The sequence below is a fragment of the Podarcis tiliguerta genome (assembly GCF_965153285.1).
Source record: "Podarcis tiliguerta genome assembly, chromosome: 5".
NCBI classification, from domain to species: Eukaryota; Metazoa; Chordata; class Lepidosauria; order Squamata; family Lacertidae; genus Podarcis; species Podarcis tiliguerta.
In genome coordinates this window covers 871,232-893,579 of record NC_139538.1, presented here as the reverse complement: position 1 = coordinate 893,579, position 22,348 = coordinate 871,232, and the positions used below count along the sequence as shown (strand labels likewise).

The window sequence follows — 22,348 nt, the reverse complement described above, 5'->3', positions numbered from 1 at the left end:
CTTTAAAACATAGAAAAAGTTGAAACACTAAAACAGACTGAACTTCACATCAGCCTTTCTAAGCGTCTGGGTTTTGTGTCTCCTTGGTATCAAGAGGCAGGGAGTTCCGAAGTGTAGTTGCTGCCACACTAAACAACTAAGTTCTTGCCAATGCAGAACGGGCATCGTGTGGCACCTGCAAGTCATCGTTTCAATAATTCATTTGCAGTTTGTGAAGCATTTCTGTATCCTTCTGCTGTGCTGAAAAATTCTACAAAACGGTGGGTATATCCGGAATCACTGTTCACTACGTCTGTTTGCGGACCACTTTGGCAGCATTGGACGTCATAAAACAAAGCTTTACGGCTTGTTTTGACCAGATATGAATCTGACCCATGGCTTCTTTCAGAGATTTGCATAGTCCACAAAGACTTTCAGAGACTTATGTTTATTTGGTTCTATATTTTCAAGAGAATCCATCAAGAGTGCACATTTTGTGACTTTCAGAGATTTATAAGATTTCTGTTTATTTGGTTTTGCAGAGAGTGCATATTTCATATTATTCAATGTTCCGTATAGATTATATAAAGAGTTTATATTGATATTGCATTGTTGTACTTGGTCATCGTGTTGCCTTGGATATTACTGATAATTGTTTACAACACAGGGGTTTAATTGTTTGATTACGCAGTCCCAATTCCGCCAGTCGAAGCGGCTGAGTGGGCACACATGGGGTTGAGATGACGGGGAAAAGACGGGGGCAAAGGGCAGCTCTGCTCAGCTGCTACACCATGTTTATTCCCTTCCCAGTGCAGCCCATTGCAAAGGCAACCCGGGAGGAAGGCAAAGAGAAAGAATCAAATGCTTACACTGCACACAAACAGCTCCCCTACATCATCATTATCATCATCATTATTATTATTAATGTAGCGACCTTCATCCTACTCTCACGAGCCTCTTACTTCTTGCAAGGCTAAGCAAGGCCACTTTGGGTCTCAACATCTGTCAGCGGAGACCTGCCTTTCAGACACTCCACAGCTACACCAGCTCCAGGCATGTCTTTGGTCTGATCCGGCAGAGAAGGGTGCAGCAGATGGTGTGGGGGCTTCCGAAACACCCTCTCCCCCCACATATGGAAAGGCTGGCAAGAAAGATTCCCCCCAAAGCGTTGTGCCGGAGCAGACTCTGGTGGTCTCTTCCCTGCCCTGTCCTGAGCAGAGATGGCAGCTGCAGCAGAAGAGGGAGCAATTTCTATCTATATTCTCTTTGGTTTAGGGTTTGGTTATTCTACATGATCTATGCTGCATTTGTGATGTTCGTTTGTGTTACTGTTATTTCCTGTTTGTAAGCTGCTCTGGGATTCACCTGAACCAAAATCAACAGAGAAAGATAGCAATCCCGCCCAATCCATCAATCCCACCTGCCCCTCATCCTCCTAACCTGGCATCTTCTCTGGGATGGGGGCTTAAGCACGGAGAAGGATGTTGCAGCAGTGGTCCAGGGGAACTGGCACCAGGGCATTGTGGGGTGATGTTCAAGGAGGGTCACGGAGCACCGAGGCAGATTGGCCCGGCAGAGAGGCAACGGGAGGGGCCACAAAGGAAACACCTGCCTCCGCTGCAAGAGGAATGTGCCCTCAGCTAACTTTTTCAATTGCTGCCTCTCAACATTGTTTTATAGATTATAAGTCAGGCATAGGCAAACTCGGCCCCCCAGATGTTTTGGGACTACAACTCCCAGGAGCCCTAGCTAACAGGACCAGTGGTCAGGGATGATGGGAATTGTAGTCCCAAAACATCTGGAGGGCCAAGTTTGCCTATGCCTGTTATAAATGTTTTATTGATGATCAGTTAATCATATAACTTATGTTGTAACTGTGATGCTCAGCTTTTTACTTTTTTGTTGTGGGTTTGTTTACTGTGCTTTACAGATCATTAAGTGTCTTGCTGGTGTTTTGTTAATTATATAATACAGCTTGAGCTGTACCTGTTACACTGGTGTAACATTGGAAAATGTTGATCACGTCTACTACCTGGGCAGTTCTATTTCCACAAGGGCCAACATTGATGCAGAAATCCAGCATCGCCTAAGCTCTGCAAGTGCGGCTTTCTCCCAATTGAAGGGCAGAGTGTTTGAGCACCGGGACATTCAAAGGGGAAGCCCAAATGCTTGTTTACAAAGCTATTGTACTACCGACCTTACTATATGCTTGTGAAACATGGACCACTTCTAAACGCCATCTCCAACTCCTCAAAAGATTCCATCAACAGTGTCTCCAAAAACGTTTTACACATCACTTGGGAACACAGGCGAACGAATACCAGTGTCCTGGAAGAGGCGAAGATCATCAGTATTGAAGCAAAGTTTCTTCAACTTCGTTGGACTGGTCATGTTGTGCGGATGCCTGATTATCGTCTTCCAAAGCAACTACTCTTTTATGATTTTAGAAATTGAAAGCGTCATGCTGGTGGTCAACAAAACAGGTTTAAAGACTGTCTCAAGGCAAATCTTTTAAAATGTAGTATAAACACCGACAATTGGGAAACACTGGCCTGCGAGCGCTACAGTTGGAGAACAGCCTTTACCAAAGGTGTCATGGGCTTTGAAGACACTTGAACTCAGGATGAAAGGGTGAAACATGCTAAGAGGAAGGCACGCTTGGCAAATACACACCCTGATCAACTCCCACCCAGAAACCAACATCCCCATTGTGGAAGGACGTGTGGATCCAGAATTGGCCTCCACAGTCACTCATGGACTCATTGTTAAGACTGTGCTGATGGAAGACAATCTTATTCGGCTACGAGGGATCACCAAAGAAGACCTGTGACACTGTTACACTATTGCCAATTGTTGTTGTTCTAAGAAGCTTCAGGATTTGTTTGAAAGGAAAGCAGCACAGAAATGCAATAAATCTCTCTCTCTCAAAGACCTAAAATCCTTTATAAAACTAAAAACGAAACAAAAAATGGTTGAGGCAAGAGGGGGAGGGGGAGGAGCTGACAGGACTCGGCCCCTGAAGTGATGCTCTGATGCTGCCACCTCCCGCTGCTCTAATGGGGCTTTCACCAGGCAAATAAATCTTTAATTAAATAACACCGCAAAGAGGGCACAATGGCTCTTCTCTGCGGTGGGCGAAGGAACTGGCCCACAGAAGCCCTAATGTGCCACCCCCGCCTCTTTCTCGGGGAAAAGAAAAGGGCGCTGTGACTTGGCGGAGGTCACATTCCCAAAATACCACAGCAGGGCAGCAGAGGGAGGGGGGAGCCAGGAAGGAGATTTGCAGAGAGAAAAGGGAAGCCAGTGCGGCTGCCCGAGGTCTCAAGTTAAGAGGAAGAAGCAGCCACAGGGACTCCCCCTCTAAGGTTATCCTTCCCAGAGGCTGTTTCCTAAGAAGAGCCATTTCATCATCAGAGGCAGATGACAGGGGAGGAAGAACGCAACTCCCACCCTTACGAAAATTCACAAAGGGTATCTCCAAAGCGCCAAACCTCCTGAGCCAGGGAGAAAGGAGGAGATCCGCCAACAAGCAGCAAACCTCTTAGGAAACATGGTTTCCTGGCCCCCTTGCCCAGAAAGAGACTTTGATCCCAAGTGGCGCTGTGGGTTAAACCACAGAGCCTAGGGCTTGCTGATCAGAAGGTCGGCAGTTCGAATCCCCGCGACGGGGTGAGTTCCCGTTGCTCAGTCCCTGCTCCTGCCAACCTAGCAGTTCGAAAGCATGTCAAAGTGCAAGTAGCTAAATAGGTACCGCTCCGGCGGGAAGGTAAACAGCATTTTCGTGCGCTGCTCTGGTTCGCCAGAAGCGGCTTAGTCCTGCTGGCCACATGACCCAGAAGCTGTACGCCGGCTCCCTCGGCCAGTAAAGCGAGATGAGCGCCACAACCCCAGAGTCGGCCACGACTGGACCTAATGGTCGGGGGTCCCTTTACCTTTACAGAAGCCAAAAACCAAGGCTTCAGCTTCGTCAGCCCAAGCTGGACCTTTGATGCCAAGGAGAGCTGCGGTTTGAATCACAGTGTTCCAGTGGGTGAAAATGAGAGGAAGGAGGGGGGGGCAATTTCACAGACGCAATCTACATCCACAGTGGGGACAGCAGATGTATGGGTCTGCATCGACCCAGATCTGCCTCAGACACACAAAAAGGGAAGGGAAGGGACAGAGATGTAAGGGACAAAACCCTCCATGCACACATTATCCTCAGCCCCAGATGTTTCTCTCTCCAGGCAGCCTCGCTCCCGGTTATAGGTGCCAGGTTGTGTGGAAAAGTCATAGAACTGGAGGGCTGGATGGGGCCCCGAGGGAGCAGGCAGCAGCTGCAACGCATGGCTGGGTGACAATTGTTGGCTTTTTCAGATGCCTCCTACTGTTTGAGGTTGTGCCTCCAAGATCTCACTTTTAAGACACTCCCATCCATCGCAGACGCCCTTCTCTTTGTGCATTTCCTTCTGGAACTGCCTCAGTCTCGGTGGAACGTGTGGGTTAAAACCTATGGAACTCACTCCCACTGGAGGCAGGGGACTTAGAAAGGCAACAAGACAAAATCGTGGAGGAGGAGGGGGCTCTTGTAGGCTGCTGGCCAGGAGGGCTACGCTCAGCCTCCGTGGCCAGACCCAGATGGCCCAAGTCTCCCCAGGGAGAGAGAACAGGCCAAGCATTCCAAGACCAGAACCTCAAGAGTGAGGAGGAACAACATTACATAATGTCGTCATACTTTTGGCTCGATCACCTTTTGCTTTGGATTCAAGAATGAGGTACCTCAACCCAGAAGCTTCAGAGAGGTTCATGCGACGGTCACCTCCAGGCTTGACTACTGTAATTCGCTCTACGCGGGGCTGCCCTTGAAGCTGTCCCAGAAACTCCAGCGGGTGCAGAATGCTGCACCGAGGCTCCTCACGGGGTCTCTGCCATGGGAGCATATTCACCCAGTGCTTTTCAAGCTGCACTGGCTCCCGGTGGAGTATAGGGTCAGGTTTAAGGTGCTGCTTTTGACCTTTAAAGCCCTTTGTGGCTTAGGGCCCTCGTAGTTACGGGACCGCCTCTCCTGGTATGCCCCTCAGAGGACATTAAGGACCATGAATAACCATAGTTTAGAGGTCCCGGGCCCTAAGGAAGTCAGACTACTCTCCACCAGGGCCAGGGCCTTCTCAGTGGTGGCTCTGACCTGGTAGAATACTCTGTCCCATGAGACCAGGGCCCTGCAGGATTTCACTTCCTTTTGTAGGGCCTGTAAGACAGAGCTATTCCGCCTGGCCTTTAATTTGAACTCAGCCTGATCTTTTATTCCCCATTCTTCCATCCTTCTCCCCGTTTTATGAAGATTCCCCGCTCTGGGATCCCACAGCTAATTCTCCCCTGGTCTCCTCTCTGGCCCAAAGAGGACTAATTCAGCCAGCTAGCCCTGGTGATCATCTAATGTTTATTGGATGGATTTCCCCCCCTAAATTGATTTTTGAATTCTGAATTTATTATTTATTTATTTATTTATTATTCACGCTTTATACGGGATTTTATGCTGTTTTTTTTGTTGCATCAATTATGTGTTTTAAATCTGTTGTTAGCCGCCCTGAACCTGGTTTTCTGAACCAGGAAGGGCGAGGTATGAATAAAAAATTATTATTATTATCAGTGGAGCAGAGAAAACAAGCCTGATAGTAGACATGAGACAAGAGTCCCTGGCAGAGTTGGAAGGGACCTCAAGGCTCATCTAGTCACGGATCCCCACAAGAAATCCCGTGAGGAGTAGCTCACCACTCACAGAACTGCAATTCTCAGCCCCCTTCGCAAATTGCAGTCCTTTTGTTCTTGAAGCCAGGGTGGAGGGCGACTTTCCGCCCTGTATGCTCACAAAATCAGAGCAGCGATTGACCCGGCACCATTTCCGCTTCTGAGCCCTCCTGGATGTCCAGCCATGGTCCTTCCTGGGGATGCTTCTCCATCATCCCTGGAGCAGAGACAGGAGCCAGACCGTCGACCCGCAGAGCCCAGGCCCTCCTAGGGAGCTGTCATCGCTCCCCTTGCGGCTCAGCGGCGCCTGCTCCTGTCTCAGCGTGGCACGCCTGGTCTTTCCCCCTGCCAAACCGAGAAAGAGTCACTGAGCTGAGCTGGCCGCCTTTCCTTCCATATGCGAGAGAGAACAAAATCCTGAATGGAAATGCAGGTCGTGTTTACTCTGCGACGGCGGCTCAGTTACAGAAAAGGCTTGCTCCACTCCAGCCCCCTCCTCCCCGCCTGCTCCAGCCACCCCCAAACTGCCAATCCAGCGGCCCTTGAACTCAAGTGTCTCCAGGGCTTAATCTGTTCGCCACTTTGTCAGAGATTAGAGTGCTGTTGGGAAGGACGGAACAGGAGACAGCTGGAAGACCCAGCCTGGTAGACCAGACCGAACCACACACCAAGGGGGTCTGCCGGCCCCCCCGGACTAAAACAAAACCTCCTAAAAACAAGAGAAGCTCCCCAAACCCTGATATTGGGGTGTACTCGCTGGCCACACCCCAAATGCATCATGCCACAGGAGCCCTCTCCCCTCCTGTGGCTTCCAGCAACTCGTACTCTGAAGCACTATTCTGCCAGTTCTGGGCGCCACAATTTCAGAAGGATGTCGACAAGCTGGAAGGTGTACAGAGGAGGGCAAACCAAGATGATCAAGGTATGTTTAGCCTGGAGAAGACACAATTGAGAGGAGATATGAGGGCCATCTGGGAGAAAGGCAATGGCAAACCTAGACAGCATCTTAAAAAGCAGAGACACCACCTTGCCAACAAAGGTCCGTATAGTTAAAGCTCTGGTTTTCCCAGTAGTGATGTATGGAAGTGAGAGCTGGACCATAAAGAAGGCTGATCGCCAAAGAATGGATGCTTTTGAATTGTGGTGCTGGAGGAGACTCTTGAGAGTCCCATGGACTGCAAGGAGATCATACCTCTCCATTCTGAAGGAAATCAGCCCTGAGTGCTCACTGGACGGACAGATCCTGAAGCTGAAGCTCCAAGACTTTGGCCACCTCAGGAGAAGAGAAGACTCCCTGGAAAAGACCCTGATGTTGGGAAAGATGGAGGGCACAAGGAGAAGGGGACGACAGAGGACGAGATGGTGGGACAGTTTTCTTGAAGCTACAAACATGAGTCTGACCAAACTGCGGGAGGCAGTGAAAGACAGGAGTGCCTGGCGTGCTCTGGTCCAGGGGGTCACAAAGAGTCGGACACGACTAAAAGACTAAACAACAACAACAACGAGGGCCATCATCAAATATCTCAAGAGCTGTCACATGGAAGAGGAAGCAAGCTTGTTTTCTCCTGCTCTGGAGGGTAGGACTCGAACCCATGGCTTCAACTTACAAGAAAGGAGATTCCGACTAAACATCAGGAAGAACTTTCTGACAGCAAGAGCTGTTCAACAGTGGAGCGGGCTTCCTTAGAAGGTGGCAGACTCTCCTTCCTTGAAGACTTTTAAGAAGAGGTTAGTTGGCCATCTGTCTTGGATGCTTCAGCTGAGAGTCCTGCATTGCAGGGGGTTGGACTAGATGACCCTCAGGGTCCCTTCCATTTGTGCAACTCTATAATTTTATGAAGGATTGCTGCCTCCGACTGGAGGCCGAGCGCAGCCATCATGTCTAGTAGTCCTCTGCAGGCCCTCTTCCACGAATGTCAACGTCAAAGTGGCAAAGCAACTCCACTCTCTGAAATGGCCTTTGTTGGTGAGGAGACCCTCACCTTGACAAACCTCTGATCTAAAGAGCCAGGACACGCCTTGCTCACCCTGAGACTGAAGCGCGTTCACTATGGGGAAAGACACTTCTGTAAGGGGTTCTTCAGCAGTTTGCAGAGTTTCAGACAACGCAGAGAGCTGCAAAACCTCTGTATCACAGCTTAAAGGTGGGACTCTGGCATGTCAGATCATGCAGGGCTTCTTAATCTGGAGCTTATAAGGTTCTGAATCATAATAATAATAATCTACCATGGTTTCCTTAAATTCCTCTCCACCCACCCCAGTCCACACCACTGGCCTATGCTCAATTTTCCTGCATGTGCGGTAACCTTATCTGACTAGAACATTTTGTCACCTTGCACCAAGGCATCGCTGCACCCTGACAGTGTGTCATGGCATACGCAAACTAGCATTGCACTTTGAATAATCATTTACGTGTTTCCAGATGCGCCACGGCTGAACTGGTTACTAAGCTTCTACCGACCAAAGTACACCAAAACTGCTGCCCTACCCAAATAAAAAACACCAAACACTGAACCCAGCGCTGCGAATTCCAACCTTAGTTCCCAGTTAGGTGGCCACCATAAGATGCAGAAGGGGGCTTTACGGGAAGAAGAGTTTGTGCCTCAACTTACCCATCCATAAAACGGGAAGAAATGGGGCTTTAACCGAAGACCCAAGAGCTACCCATGTGCAGCACCTTCAGGCCCACGTTTAAGAAACAGTCAGCTCTGTGCAAGAGATTCCTGGCCTCCAGTCGGGGGAGATAAATCCCCGTCAATCAGCCAGACCTGCCACGTGGATAGACAAGGCTAGCGAGCAAAGAACGTTTGCTAACTGCCAAGGACAGCCTTGTACTGTCTCAGCACACTCCCCACAAAAGCCCTGGGGAGACAAACAGGGACTGTACCCCAGGCTCCTTTGGAGAAGAGAAAAATCACAGCATTCTCCCTCCCAATCCCTGTGGGCAAGTACAGACACACACACAAAAAAAAGCCAGGATTGTTTAAGCGCAGAACAGGGAAAATGTTTAAGTTGCTGAGAACCAAAATGTGCCTTTCTGGAACCCAGGCAAGGTGGCCCCGGAGATTTCTCCAGGGCCAGCACCTCCCCAGTGGAGCTGGGTCCAAGGGAAGAAGGAGCGAGGGAGAGAATTCTGCTGCAGGCATAGGGTGAATCCATGCAAGGGTCCCATAAACCTCCTCTGGTCTCTCCTAGACGCCCTCAGAAGGCGGTGGACTCTCCCCTGCATAGGAGGCTTCAAAGCAGAGGCCACCTGTCAGGGATTCTTTCGCTGTGACTCCTGCCTTGCAGGGGGTTGAGCTAGATGTCCCTCAGGGGTCCCTCCCAACTCTGCAACTTATTATTTTCTCAGAGGGCCACTTCACACATTCAAGCGCATTGCAACACCACACAATAATAATTAGAATAATAATAATTTTTTATTTATACCCTGCCCCTCTGGCGGAGTTTCCCCAGCCACTCTGGGCGGCTCTCAATTGAGTGTTAAAAACAATACAGCTTTAAATATTAAAAGCTTCCCTGAACAGGGCTGCCTTCAGATGTCTTTTAAAAATAGGATAGCTGCTTATTCCCTTGACATCTGACAGGAGGGCATCCCAGAGGGCAGGCGCCACCACCAAGAAGGCCCTCTGCCTGGTTCTCTGTCACCTCGCTTCTCTCAGTGAGGGAACCACCAGAAGGCCCTCGGCGCTGGACCTCAGTGTCCAGGCTTAACGATGGGGGCAGAGACGCTCCTTCAGGTCTACTGGGCCGAGGCCATTTAGGGTTTTAAAGGTCAGCACCAACACTTTGAATTGTGCTTGGAAACGTACTGGGAGCCAATGCAGATCTCTCAGGACTGGTGTTATGTGGTCTTGGCGGCCGCTCCCAGTCACCAGTCTAGCTACCGCATTCTGGATTAATTGCAGTTTCCGGGTCACCTTCAAAGGTAGCCCCACGTAGAGCACATGGCAGTAGTCCAAGCGGGAGCTAACCAGAGCATGCGCCACTCTAGCGAGACAGTCTATAGGCAGGCAGGGTCTCATCCAGCACACCAGATGGAGCTGGTGGACAGCTGCCCTGGACACAGAATTGACCTGTGCCTCCAAGGACAGCTGTGAGTCCAGAATGACTCCCAGGCTGCACACCTGGTCCTTCAGGGGCACAATTGCCCCATTCAGGACCAGTGAGTCCCCCACACCCATCCGCCCCCTGTCCCCCAAAAACAGTACTTCTGTCTTGTCAGGATTCAACCTCAATCTGTTAGCCGCCATCCATCCTCCAACTGCCTCCAGGCACTCACACAGGACCTTCACCGCCTTCACCAGTTCTGATTTAAAGGAGAGGTAGAGCTGAAATGCACACCTCCTTTTGAGAAGCACCGGAAGTGCGATTCTACCTGCAAGAGCTCACATGCGCCGCTTGCCATGCGATGAGCATTGGGGGCGGGGGGACTCAATGCACAAGGTGTAGATCCACAGAACTGCACTGCAGCATTGTAAGGGACCCCAGGGGTCATCCAGCCCAACCCCCGGACATGCAGGAATCACGGCGAAAGATGCGGCAATTGCTCAGTTTCTAGTCTACTTGCTCAAGCGCTGCATAATCCACAGGGAAACCTGTGGCAACAGGGGCTGTGCCTCCCCCCCCAGCAAAACTTCGATTTATTGTCTGGCTGGCACATAGCTCCCTCCTGCCACCTTTGCCTGCTGGAAAGAGCACAAGACCCAGCAGTGCGCCAGGCTAAGCTGCGCAGCTCCATTCATCAGGGGGCAGCAGTGACGGTCCAAAGAAGTACCACGCCATCCGTCTCCGGGTGCCAGACCCCCCGGGACACACACACACCCCCATGGCTCGGGTCCCTGTCAAACTGATGGAAATTAGAGCGATGTGCTGAGACACCCAGAAGGGGCACGTCGCAAAGGATTAAAATCACGACTTCACCAGCAGACAGGCCAAACAAGCGACAGAGTCTGCCGTAACAATCGAGGTACAAGACCAAAGGCTTGTTGACACACGGCGAGATTCAGAAGCGCTTGGCTTGCTGCTGGCAAGGTGTTTTCCTCACCATGGTGCATGCGGGAACTCCACTGTGCACGCAAGTGACCTGCCGCCATGTTTCCACAACCCCTTAAAGGTAAAGGGACCCCTGACCGTTAGGTCCAGTCGTGGCCGACTCTGGGGTTGCGGCGCTCATCTCGCTTTACTGGCCGAGGGAGCCGGCGTACAGCTTCCGGGTCATGTGGCCAGCAGGACTAAGCCGCTTCTGGCGAACCAGAGCAGCGCATGGAAACACCCTTTACCTTCCCGCTGGAGCGGTACCTATTTATCTACTTGCTCTTTGATGCGCTTTTGAACTGCTAGGTTGGCAGAAGCAGGGACTGAGCAATGGGAGCTCACCCTGTTGCGGGGATTCGAACCACCAACCTTCTGATTGGCAAGTCCTAGGCTCTGTGGTTTAACCCACAGCACCACCTGCGTCCCAAATTCCACAATCCCTTACTGAGAGGCAAAGCACATCAGAATCCCAGGGTCTCTGTTGTGCGCTAGAGACCCTTTCAACTCATTTCAGGCTCGTGGGGAAGTTTTCAGATTTTGGAGAGTAACCTAAACATGAACCGCAAATCATAGGTGGAGCCCGTACCTGAATTGCCCCCTTTCTCCCTGTGCACCAGTGTGGAATTGGGGATGGGGGCCTGGGAGAGACGAGGGTATTTCTAAAGAGCTGTGAGCTCCTGGCTCTCCAGGAACATTGGCCTGATCCAGCCGGCTCGTCTTATGTGCTTACAAACATTTAAATAAATAAAACTAAGAATTGATGGGCAGCTGCAGAAGTGACAGCAATAGGGATGAGGGAGAACAAATGCTTCATTGGTTTTATTTTAATTACAGTTTTTTTACTCTATAAGACTCACCTTTTCCCTCCTAAAAAGTAAGGGGAAATGTGTGTGCGTCTTATGGAGCGAATGCAGGCTGCGCAGCTATCCCAGAAGCCAGAACAGCAAGAGGGATCACTGCTTTCGCTGTGCAGCGATCCCTCTTGCTGTTCTGGCTTCTGAGATTCAGAATATATATATATTTTTGTTTTCCTCCTCCCAAAACTAGGTGCATCTTGTGGTCTGGTGCGTCTTATAGAGCGAAAAATTATTTCATGGAAGTTATACCCTGCTTGACTGGAAAGAGAGAGAGAGAGAGAGCGTCCTTGATATGGTTTGCTCACTCTCAGCCAGCTACCGAGCAATAGCCCCCACTACAAGCAACACAAACACTCTTATCTGCAGCCGGATGTTCCACAGGTCAGAAAACTGTTGCAGCGCAAAGCTCATCGCAACCCCTTGGCTAGCACCTCTGTGGAGCGGAGTTTCTGGTCCCCAATACAGAACGAAGAACAGTATCGCTACTGGACCACCTGACACTTACTCCTTTTAAAGAGGACTCTGGATCAGACACAGAGGGTGAGCATTTGATCCAGGAAGGATTTCCTGGTGAAAATCCTGACTTTGGAACTATGGGAAGCAGCCAGATAGTTTCTCCCCCGTCGCCACTGTGGCAATCCATATGCTCTCTAAGAAAACCAGAAGAGCGCTGCTGGATCAGGCCAATCCAGCTGGACCAACCCAGCATCCTGCTCCCACAGGTGCTTATTATGGGAAACCTGCAAGCGGGACCCAAACTTTGCCCTCCTGCGTCTCCCAGCGAGTGGCACTCGGGAAAAGCCTTGTTGCCTCCCGCAGAGCAGAGCCAAGGCCACTGGCAGCCTTCTCCTCCACGAATAACAGCCTTGTCTTCCATGGCATAACAAGAACCACCTGCAGGATCTGACCCACGGCCCGTCTCCCAGGGGCCACCCAGATGCCCCCGATGGGAAACAAGCAAGCAGAATTCAAGCACAAGAGCAACTCTCCTTTCCTGCGATTTCTAGCAACTGGTACTTGGGAGCGCTTCTGCCTCCAATTGCGAAGGCAGAGCAGAGAAACCATGGCGGGGTGGGGTGGGGGGCGGAGAGAGATTATCTGCGATAAGATAACACAATAACTAGGTCACTTCCATAAGCTCTTTTCTCCAGGCTCATCCAGCCACCGCCACCTCTGCAGCCCCTTGCGAAGAGACGAGAGCGCCCGCAAAGCGCACACCCCACTGTACCACCAACCAGAAAGGGAGATACCTTTGGGGTCGCTGATGAAAGGAGAGGCCAGAGGGGGGTGGGGGATTCCTAAGAGACATAAGGGACCCTCCTAGGAATCCCTTGGGAGTCTTTCCGAAAACTCCTTCGGGCAGCCGGGGGGCCGGGACGCGGCTTTGGTCATTCATCTTACAAGGCTGCTTCTAATAACTCTTATCCTTCCTTGTGGAACTTTCCCTGCCTTTTCTGAGCTCCAGCATTTAGAGAGAAGGAGGAAGCCAGTGATGAGAAAGATGCACAGCTGGATTGCAAAAAGGAAGTGCTTCAAGTTCATTAACACTGTGCCTACTGTACGGAACGGCTCTTCCTTTCTAGTGTGAGCTCATGCAGAATCCTATCAGGCTTTTCCGCAGGGCGGGGTGGGAGTGGGGGTGGGGAGGAGAAGGAGAGAGATGGAGAACCACCATGAACGGTATCCTAGTTACCATTTGTAGATATATAATTATGTGCCATTGCCAAGCACATGCCTAGACCTTTCTGTAAAGGCATGATTTGGGGAATATTAGATTTCAAGTGGGAAAGGCAGCCAACGGAGAGCTCCTGTTTAGGGAGCCGGCTGGCCAGGCATCCTGAGAACATTAGAAGAGTCTGCCTGCAGGATCAGGCCAGAGGGGGCCCATCTAGGCCAGGACCCCTTGTCTCACAGCCAGAAACCAGTAAGCAGGACCTGAGCACAATAACACTCTCCCCTCTTGCAGTTTCCAGAAGCATTGCTGTTCTCTTACTCCCTTCTGTTTCCCTCATGCTTCTCTCCCCCTCCCAAACAGAAGCTCAGTGTTCTGCAGCCACTGAGCATGCTCAGTTCAGGTGGGTCCTTTGGGGGAGGGGGTTGCTCGCTTAGGGTTTTATTTTCGAAGGGGTTCCTATTTGTACTGCTGCAATCCTAGGGGTTCCTCTGAGCCAGCCAGTTCAGTTGCCCCAAGAAGGTTCTAATCCTGCGGACACTCGCCAGCTAAGCTCTCTATCAAGCGGGAGCGAGTCTTCCTTTAAAGAAGAGAGTTGCTAACATAGGCTTCTCCAGGAACCCTTGGCGGTTTCCTCCTGGAGCAAGTCTAGCCAGGACAAGAAGAGTCACGTAAAGATTACGGGGAACACGCCCAGCCTTTGCAAACAGCGAAGGTGTGGCAGAAACATCCAGCCCTTCTACTGTTGCTGGAGAATTTGTGCCCCCGCAGGGCACGTTCTTAGCTACTGAATGACAGGCAAGTTCACCTGAGCAGGGCTGGAAGTTCCATTTGCTACAACTGCCACAGGAAACGACCTTTAGCCAAGCTGTGCAGAGACAGCTACATCTTAAAACTGCTTCCAGCCCTTTCATTTCTATCTGTCCTCTTCTTCAAAGACCCAATGGAAACATTTTAACTTGTCGGCTCAAACCCATCAGCAAGGAAGACAGACGGACATCCCTTGGCAAGAAGCTGCGCCATCTCGGTGCCGCTACTGAGAAGGCCCTGCCTTGCATAGCGTCCTACCACCCTTCAGATATTTTGGGCTTTAAGTAACAGCCCTTTGAACCAGTCCCAAAACTGGAGCCAAGTTGATCCGATATCAGAGTAGTAATGCTTCACGTGCTGAGAATAGCTCTTGCGGTTGAATTCTGGACCACATGCCTGTCCCCAAAGCATTTCCAAAAGCAGTCCTGTTGCTGGAGGCAGGTTATGCAGATATTGCCAGGGCACAAGTGGCAAAGGGCTGATCCTGCACCTGGAGAGCTGGTGCAGTGAGAGAAAGAGCCTCGGGCCTCCACAGCCATCTGGGCATCTAGGGAGCAGCAGAATACCCAGAGGCACCCCCAAACCTGAGACGCCTTGAAGGGGCGTGAGACCCTGCCCTAAACTAGCTCTCAGGCCTCTTGCTTCTCACATGCTGGCAAACAAGCAATGAAGCTTGTGGACCTTAGAGCCAGATGGTCTCTCCTCGGCACATCACACAGACACCCCTGGAGAGGGGCTCCCAGTTTTACCAGCTTACTAATGAAGCCGACAAAGTCCTCACCTGGGAACCACTTCGCTAAGGTAGCCACTCCTCACAGAAAGTCACAGTTGAACATGGCAACCTTCCCTACAGAAGCCATCTCTGACTGGTCCCTGCTGCCCCCGGTTCACCCAGACACAGGCCAAAGTGTTATAAGAAGTCACGACTTAAGAGATTAACTTTTTTTAATACTAAGCAGTATATAAGTGTTTCTGATTAAATCATGAAAATGTGGGCCACTCCTTCTGCATGCTCAGGGGCTTCTCATGTTATCAAGCAGTGCTGAAAGGAGCAGCACTTGGGGGTCTGCCCCACAACCCTGGATTTAGTGTGGCTGCCTGGTCCTTCACTGAATCTGCTAAGGGCCAGGGGGAGGCAGCCGGGGCTCCAAAAACATCCCCAAGGTTTGATTGGCTTCTAAGGCTTGGGGAGGAATTCAAGCACTCCCACCCCAGAGCGACAGAAACCCTTTGACGCAGCCTTGCAGACAGGCTACTAGCTCACTGCCCAGCCAGCCAGTTACAGCCAAGCTGGAACGAAAGGGGTCATCGTCAGGAGCTGAGATGTGGTTTGGTTTGCAGGCTGAGCGCCAGGGAGTGTTACGCTCTGGCCAGTGCCAAGTCGGAGTGAGGGCGGCAGGAAGTACCCTCTGCGGCCAGGCGCATCTGCTTCCCGATCAAAGGCCCTGTGCTATACGTAGGGCAGATCCTCCCCCAGTACTGGCAGCAGAAGCCAAGCCAGGGCAGGAATGAGATCAGTGACAGAAGGGAAAGGGTCTGGGGCCTCCACACCAGAAATTAACAGGGAACGGGTGGCACTGTGGGTTAAACCACAGAGCCTAGGACTTGCCGATCAGAAGGTCGGCGGTTTGAATCCCGTTGACGGGGTGAGCTCCCGTTGCTCGGTCCCTGCTCCTGCCAATCTAGCAGTTCAAAAGCACATCAAAGTGCAAGTAGATAAATAGGTAGCGCTCCGGCGGGAAGGTAAACGGCGTTTCCGTGCTCTGGTTCGCCAGAAGCGGCTTAGTCCTGCTGGGCACATGACCCGGAAGCTGTACGCCGGCTCCCTCGGCCAATAAAGCGAGATGAGTGCCGCAACCCCAGAGTTGTCCGCGACTGGACCTAATGGTCAGGGGTCCCGTTACCTTTAACTGCTTGGCATCTGTAACTTGGAGCCTAGCAAGGCCAGAAAGACAGGAAGCATTGCTAAAAGATGTTGGGAAGTCCGAAAGAGGGAGGGAGGGAAGTCAGTGCTCTTGTTGGAGCAATGCTTTATGTTATAGATCTGTGTAATGAAATGTAATTAAATATGGAAAACTCAATAAAAATTATTATTTAAAAAATAACATAAAGACAGGAAGCAGCAAACAAGCGTCCTGTGAGCACCTTAGCAACAGGATCATCACCAAGAGATCACTAATCCTATCAAGTCTTCACAAAGGCCCCATAGATAGCAGGCCACACTAGGCTTCCCTGGGACTGAAAGCTCGTGGCTGTTCTGGGACCCTGTGGCTCAAAAGGCTGGGTCCAGGGGCTACACTAAACTACAGTTCAGTGTGACGTGCCTGAGCCTCAGACTCTCCCCCTGTCCATTTTAGCCTGTGCCCACCGACCCCCACCCACAACACTCCTCCGGAACAGCCACAAGGTGACTAGAAGCTTAGCTCCACTCTCAGGAACATTTCTGGAGGAGAAGGGTGGCTAGCCTCATTTACTGGCTGAAAATAAAGACTGGCCCAACCCGTGGTCATTTTGTTTGAAAGGGAAGACCACCCCCTCAAAAAAAAAGGTTAAACCTTGCGTGTTTCCCAAAGTTGCTGAATATATCCTTCCACATTTGCAGAGTGAGAAATGGATGTTTGCGTGGAGGAACTGAGCCTCACTGTGACCTTTGTTCCTTTGAATAACCTGAAGTTTGTGTAGTTTGTCCGCGATGCTAGAGGGCAGTTAATGAAGAACAGGGACGGAAAGGAAAGCTTCCAACCTCCTCCTGACGGCCAGGCCAGAGGAGGGGGAAGGGGGCACCTGCTCAACCTGCAGCTCCATCACGGAACCACAGCTGAGAGCTAGGACCAAACGCCGCCAGCATTGAGGCCTGTGCAATGCAACAGCCACCTTAGGCTAGAGGAGCAGGGCTTAGTTCCCTGGCTTTGCAAAGCCCTCTTCAAAAGCAAAACCAAAGAAGCGGTCTTTTGCTCCAGCCAGGATTAAATCTTACAGTTTCACGCAGCGCTAAGAGGGAGAGGAGGGCGATCCCAGGGGACTCGCCTTGACTCACTGCTCGGCCTGCAACACGCTCCAGCAGTGATTTATGTCCATTCCAATACATTTCAGACTTCATAATTACGAGAGGAGGAGGTGGGGCCCTCCCCCTTCCCCACACAACCCCGCCAGCTGAGCCGGGTGGAAAGCACCCGTGGCCTGAAGGCTCCCCGTTTGCCCAGGGTGGGAGCGCTGTTCTTGCGCACCGGCGGGAGTGAGGCGCCCCCCCTCTCCCTCTCTGCCCTTTGTCTCAGCTGACGGGCGGGGGGCGGGGGGGAGCCACAGCCCTGGCCTCGCCGCCGAGGTGAACGGGGCGGGTTCTCGGAAATAATCAGCGGAGGGAAAGTGGGGCTGCCGGGGAGGGAGGCTGCTTTCCCCGCTCGCTCCTGCTTCCTCGCCCGTTGCAGAGAGGGACCCCCGGCTCCGTCCCCCGGGCTGCCTTCAAGGGCTGCCCTTCCTCCGCAGCTGGACCAGGAGCCGGGAGGAGCACGAGGCTTTGCCCAGCGGTGTCCCCCCCCCCCGGGCATTTCTGCCAAGCTACCCACGGCTTTGGGAGGGAGGGAGGAGGACTGGTGAGCAGGGTGGCATCCTGGCTTCTGGGAGCATGCTCTACTGGGAATGGGGGGGGGCGTAATTCTGATTCAGGGGCTGCAGGCAAGAGTGCGACAGGTGCCAGACTCCCTGCAAGCCCCCAGGGCCCAGCCTCATACGGAGGGGGACAGGATCACGCCCAGAACTACCCCCGCCCCCGCACCGACAAGTCGGGGTCCTTGCATTCTTCCTCTCCCCCCCCCCCACCCTATTTCCATTAACCCGAAACGGGGCTCCAGCCCCGCTGTCCGCCCCGAAGGACCATCGCCACTTCCCCGGCGAAGAAGGGCAGTCCGGCGCCCCCGAAGCCGCGCCCGTCTGGGGGCTTGGCCGCCCCTCCGCCCGCGGGAGCCTCCGGGAAGCGGCGCGCAGCAACTGGTCCCGGCCGCCGGGCAAGGGGAGCGCGCTGCCGCCGCCTTACCCAGCATGGAGAAGATGAAGTCCTTGGCGGTGTGGATCTCGAGCGCGCGCTGGTCGTCGTACTCGCGCTGGTCGTGGCGCGTGAACTCCTGGATGAGCCGGTTGAGCTCCTCGACGCGGGCGCCCGAGCGGAAGTCCAGCTCCGGGAAGGCGGCGGCCGCGGCCGCGGACAGCGACGAGCCGCCCGACGACGCCGAGGAGGGAGCCCGGCCCGGGCCAGGCGCGGCGCCCGAGCCGGCCTTGGCGGCCAGCGGCGGAGCGGCCATCTTCGCGCCGGCCAGGAGGAGCAGCAGCAGACGCAGCGCACCCAGCAGCCGCGCCCGCCGCCAGCCGGACCGCCAGGCGCCGCGCAACCGGGAGCAGACGCCGCCAGCGCCAGCGCCCAGGCAGCAGCAGCAGCAGCCAGGCAGGCAGGCAGGCCGGGCCTGGCGCTCGCCGGCTGCCCGCCCCGCGGCGGCTCCTCCTTCTCCTCCTCCTCCTCCTCCGCCCCGGATCCCGGCGCCCGGGAGCGCGCGAGCGAGCGCGGCTGCAGCGCCGCCGGGACGCCCGACCGGGAATCCCAGCAACGGCGCTCCCAGTGGGCGCGCTGCCAAGGCTGCTCTGCGCGCTCCCGGGCCCGGCCCAGCCTCGCCGCCGCCGCCGCCCACACCGCGCGCGGCAACGCCGGCAGCTCCAACCGGCGCCGCCCCGCGCGCCCGGGCAGCCTAGGCACAGGCGGCGGCTGCCGAGCCACGCAGAGCGCTTCGACGCCGCGCGCCCGAGCGCACCCGGGAAGCTTCGCCGCGGGGCAGGACCCCTCGCCGCCGGGGGGAGGGAGGTTGTCAGGAGCTTTGGGGGCGGCGCAGGATCCGTTCCACCGTAAAAGAAGCCTGGAGGCCGGGGCGCACCGAGGGGCTGGCCAGGTTGGACCTCGCCAAAGGCGCAGCCCGAGGGGGGCGCAAAACTCGCGCTTCCCGGCTCTGGCAAGGGCGCAAGGGAGTCCAGGCGCGCCTCTGCCTTGAGGAAGAGGCTTCTGCTCAGCTGGCTCAGGGTCTCTGTTGACCCCGGAGGCAGCTGCCACGCCGGTGGGCCTGTTTCGGTTCGCGCCGACTTTGATTTGCGTCTCATCGCGGCTGGGTGCACTTTAAGGCCAAAGGGACACACTCTGGCCTGTAGCTCTGAAATGAACATGATTTATTCCGAGGCAACAGTTTGGCCGCCAACCAAGTCTGCCACTGGCCGCTGCAAAAATGTTCCTTTGGTGCTGGATTTTACGCATCTTTTCCCATTAAGTCCCATACACATCTGCTTCATCAACGAAATTAATTGATATGTTTTGTTTTATTGGCAGAGAAATCTGAAAAGCTACACAGAACTCTTTGGCCTGGTCAAGTGTGGATAGCAGTGTTCTGTGTAGCTGACACCCTCCTCCTCTTCCAAAGCAGCTACTCTATTCCCAACTTAAAAATGGAAAGCGTAATGCTGGTGATCAACAAAAGAGGTTTGAAGATTGTCTCAAGGCAAATCATTAAAAATGTAGTATAAACACTGACAACTGGGAAACACTGGCCTGCAAACGCTCCAGTTGGAGAACAGCCTTGACCAAAGGTTTGAAGACACTTTGAAGACACTCAAACTCAGGACGCAAGGGAGGAAGGCATGCTTGGCAAACCCTCACCGTGATCAACTCCTGCTCGGGAACCAATGTCCCCACTGTGGAAAGATGTGTGGATCCAGAATTGGCCTCCACAGTCACTTATGGACTCATTGTTAAGACCGTGTTTATGGAAGACAATCTTTAAATCATAATGGCCTGTGAACTGTCCTTCTGAAAATTGGCTGCCCAGATAAATTTGTGAACATCATTCGGCTCCTCCATGATAATATGACAGCAACAATCGCAGATAACAATGGCTCTCAAAGTGAACCATTCACAGTGGGATCAGGTGTTAAACAGGGTTGTGTTATTGCCCCAACTCTACTCATTATTTTCATTGCAATGATCCTACACTTTGTCGAAGGGAAATCATATGGAAAACTCTTCAATCTGAGCAGGCCAAAAGCAAAGAGTAAGGTTACCGTAACTTCCGCCATAGAGCTTCAGTATGCTCATGACAACGTAGTGTGCGCACGCTCAGAGGATGACCTCCAAACCATCCTAAATATCTTAAGAGAAGCTTACGAAAAGCTTGGCCTATCGCTCAGCATCCAAAAAACCAAAGTGCTGCACCAACAAGCACAAAATAACCCCTCTGCAGTGCTCAGAAGTAAGCCCCATGGGGCTCAGTGGGACTTCCTCCCAGTAACTTTGGGAGTGGAATGGACTCCCTTCCTTGGAGGGCATCTGCTGGGGATTCTTCAGCCCTGATTCCTGCATTGCAGGGGGTCAGACCAGATGAGCCCTGGGGGTCCCTTCCAACACTACAAGTCTATAATTCTAAGTGTGCGTATGATTCCAGCCTTTACGAGAGCTCCCTTTGAAGGGCAAGGGGGCAGCCAGAATTTGTCAGAATACATAGGTGGGCAGAACCCGTGTCATCCAAACAAGTGGAGTTGCATAAGACTCAAGTTTGGAAGATTGAAGAAGTACCAACGAAAGAACAATGGCAAGAAAAATGGGTGAATTATTCAGAATTCTACAGATAAACTACATGAAAAGGACAACAGAGACTTTTCAGAAAGAACGGGAACCTTTTACAACTTACCTACAGAAACAACAAAAAGAAATGGACTCATTGGCGGGTTTTGAATAATCATTCACAACTTTATTCAAGTAAAATATGAAGGAAGACAATGTCGTAACATCTAAAGTATATTAATATGCAGAAGACCACAATCAATGTAACAAACCAGAAAGGGAAGATGAGGGAAGTCACCGGGGATGGGGGTGGATTCGAAAACGTAAAATTGGATCATCGTTATTTGCAATTTATTATAATAAAAGAAAATGAATAAAATATTTATGATTTAAAAAAAGACTGTGATGGATTTAATACTGGACTCAAAGGCAAAAAATGGAGGATTTGTGTGGACAAGACGGGGCTCCCTGCAAGACCTTTCCACCTGCTGCAAGCGATTCAGGTCTCTTCCTCACGTCTTCCAGCCCTATTTTTTAGTCTTCCGTGGCTGGCGTGGGTGTCCACTGCTGCCCTCTCTTGGTTACGACTGTGAATGCCAAGCTGGTTGCTTTGCTAACATGTCCCCTCTCAGTTTGATGGTCAGATTACCTTGAGGGCTGCCCACCCCAGACTTCATAGACTCTGCAGTCTCTCCATCCAATAGTGGTTTGGTGTCAGGCCGTAGCTCATTGGTAGAGCATTTGCTTTGCAGGCAGAAGGTCCCAGGTTCCATCCCCAATGGTATACGCAGGTAGGGAGAGACTCTGTGTCTGAAAGTCTGGAGAGCCATTGCTGGCAGTCAGTGCATGCAATACAGTGGTACCTCGGGTTAAGTACTTAATTCGTTCCGGAGGTCTGTTCTTAACCTGAAGCACCACTCTAGCTAATGGGGCCTTCTGCTGCCGCCGCGCCACCGGAGCCCGATTTCTGTTCTCATCCTGAAACAAAGTTCTTAACCTGAAGCACTATTTCTGGGTTAGCAGAGTCTGTAACCTGAAGCATATGTAACCTGAGGTACCACTGCACTGAACAATCAGGACACATAAGAGGATGTACTTCGTTTTGCGGCACATGGTTAATCTACGGAACTCCCTGCCACAGGAGTCAGTGATGGCCACCAACTTGGATGGATAAAAGAGGATTGGACAAATTCATGGAGGAGAATAAGGCTATCGATGAGACTCACCGCAATAGCTATGCGCTCCCTCCCCAGTTGCAATGCTTCTGAATGCCAGTTGCAAGAGGGGAGTGCGCTCTTGTGCTCAGGTCCCACTTGCTGGTTCCCCCCAGACATCTGAGAAGAGGATGCTGGACTAGATGGGCCATTGGCCTAATCCAGCCCAGGCTCTTGCATTATTGCGAGCAAAATGGGCCACTGGCCTGCCTTCCTAGGTTTCCTGTCTTCTTATTTCTTCTTCTTCTTGTTCTTCTTGTAAGTGGTGGTTCTGAAAACGCACCCTTTGGGGAAAGGTCAAATGCTACAAAGGAACTCGAACGCATGAAAAATTGATCAAGGCCCCACACAGGGAAGAGTTGATGAAAGGCTCTGCAACTGCAAAGTCAGCAAAGGTTTCAGGAGCTGTCCCCAGCTGGGACAGAGGGGATGCATGGCCAGGAATCCTTCTTTAAACGCTGCA

The 22,348-nt window shown here is 52.3% G+C and overlaps 1 protein-coding gene across 1 annotated transcript in view; it reads right to left on the bottom strand.

Annotated features, from left to right (window-relative positions):
• The window catches only part of MB21D2 (Mab-21 domain containing 2), a 68,793-nt gene extending 50,193 nt beyond the window's left edge, over window positions 1-18,600 (bottom strand). Inside the window, exon 1 of the mRNA XM_083442264.1 lies at window positions 18,116-18,600. Within this exon, the coding sequence (XP_083298390.1) occupies window positions 18,116-18,380 (265 nt within the window). The 5' untranslated portion in view covers window positions 18,381-18,600. The remainder of the gene's footprint in view (window positions 1-18,115) is intronic.
• Between the last annotated feature and the right edge of the window lie 3,748 nt (window positions 18,601-22,348).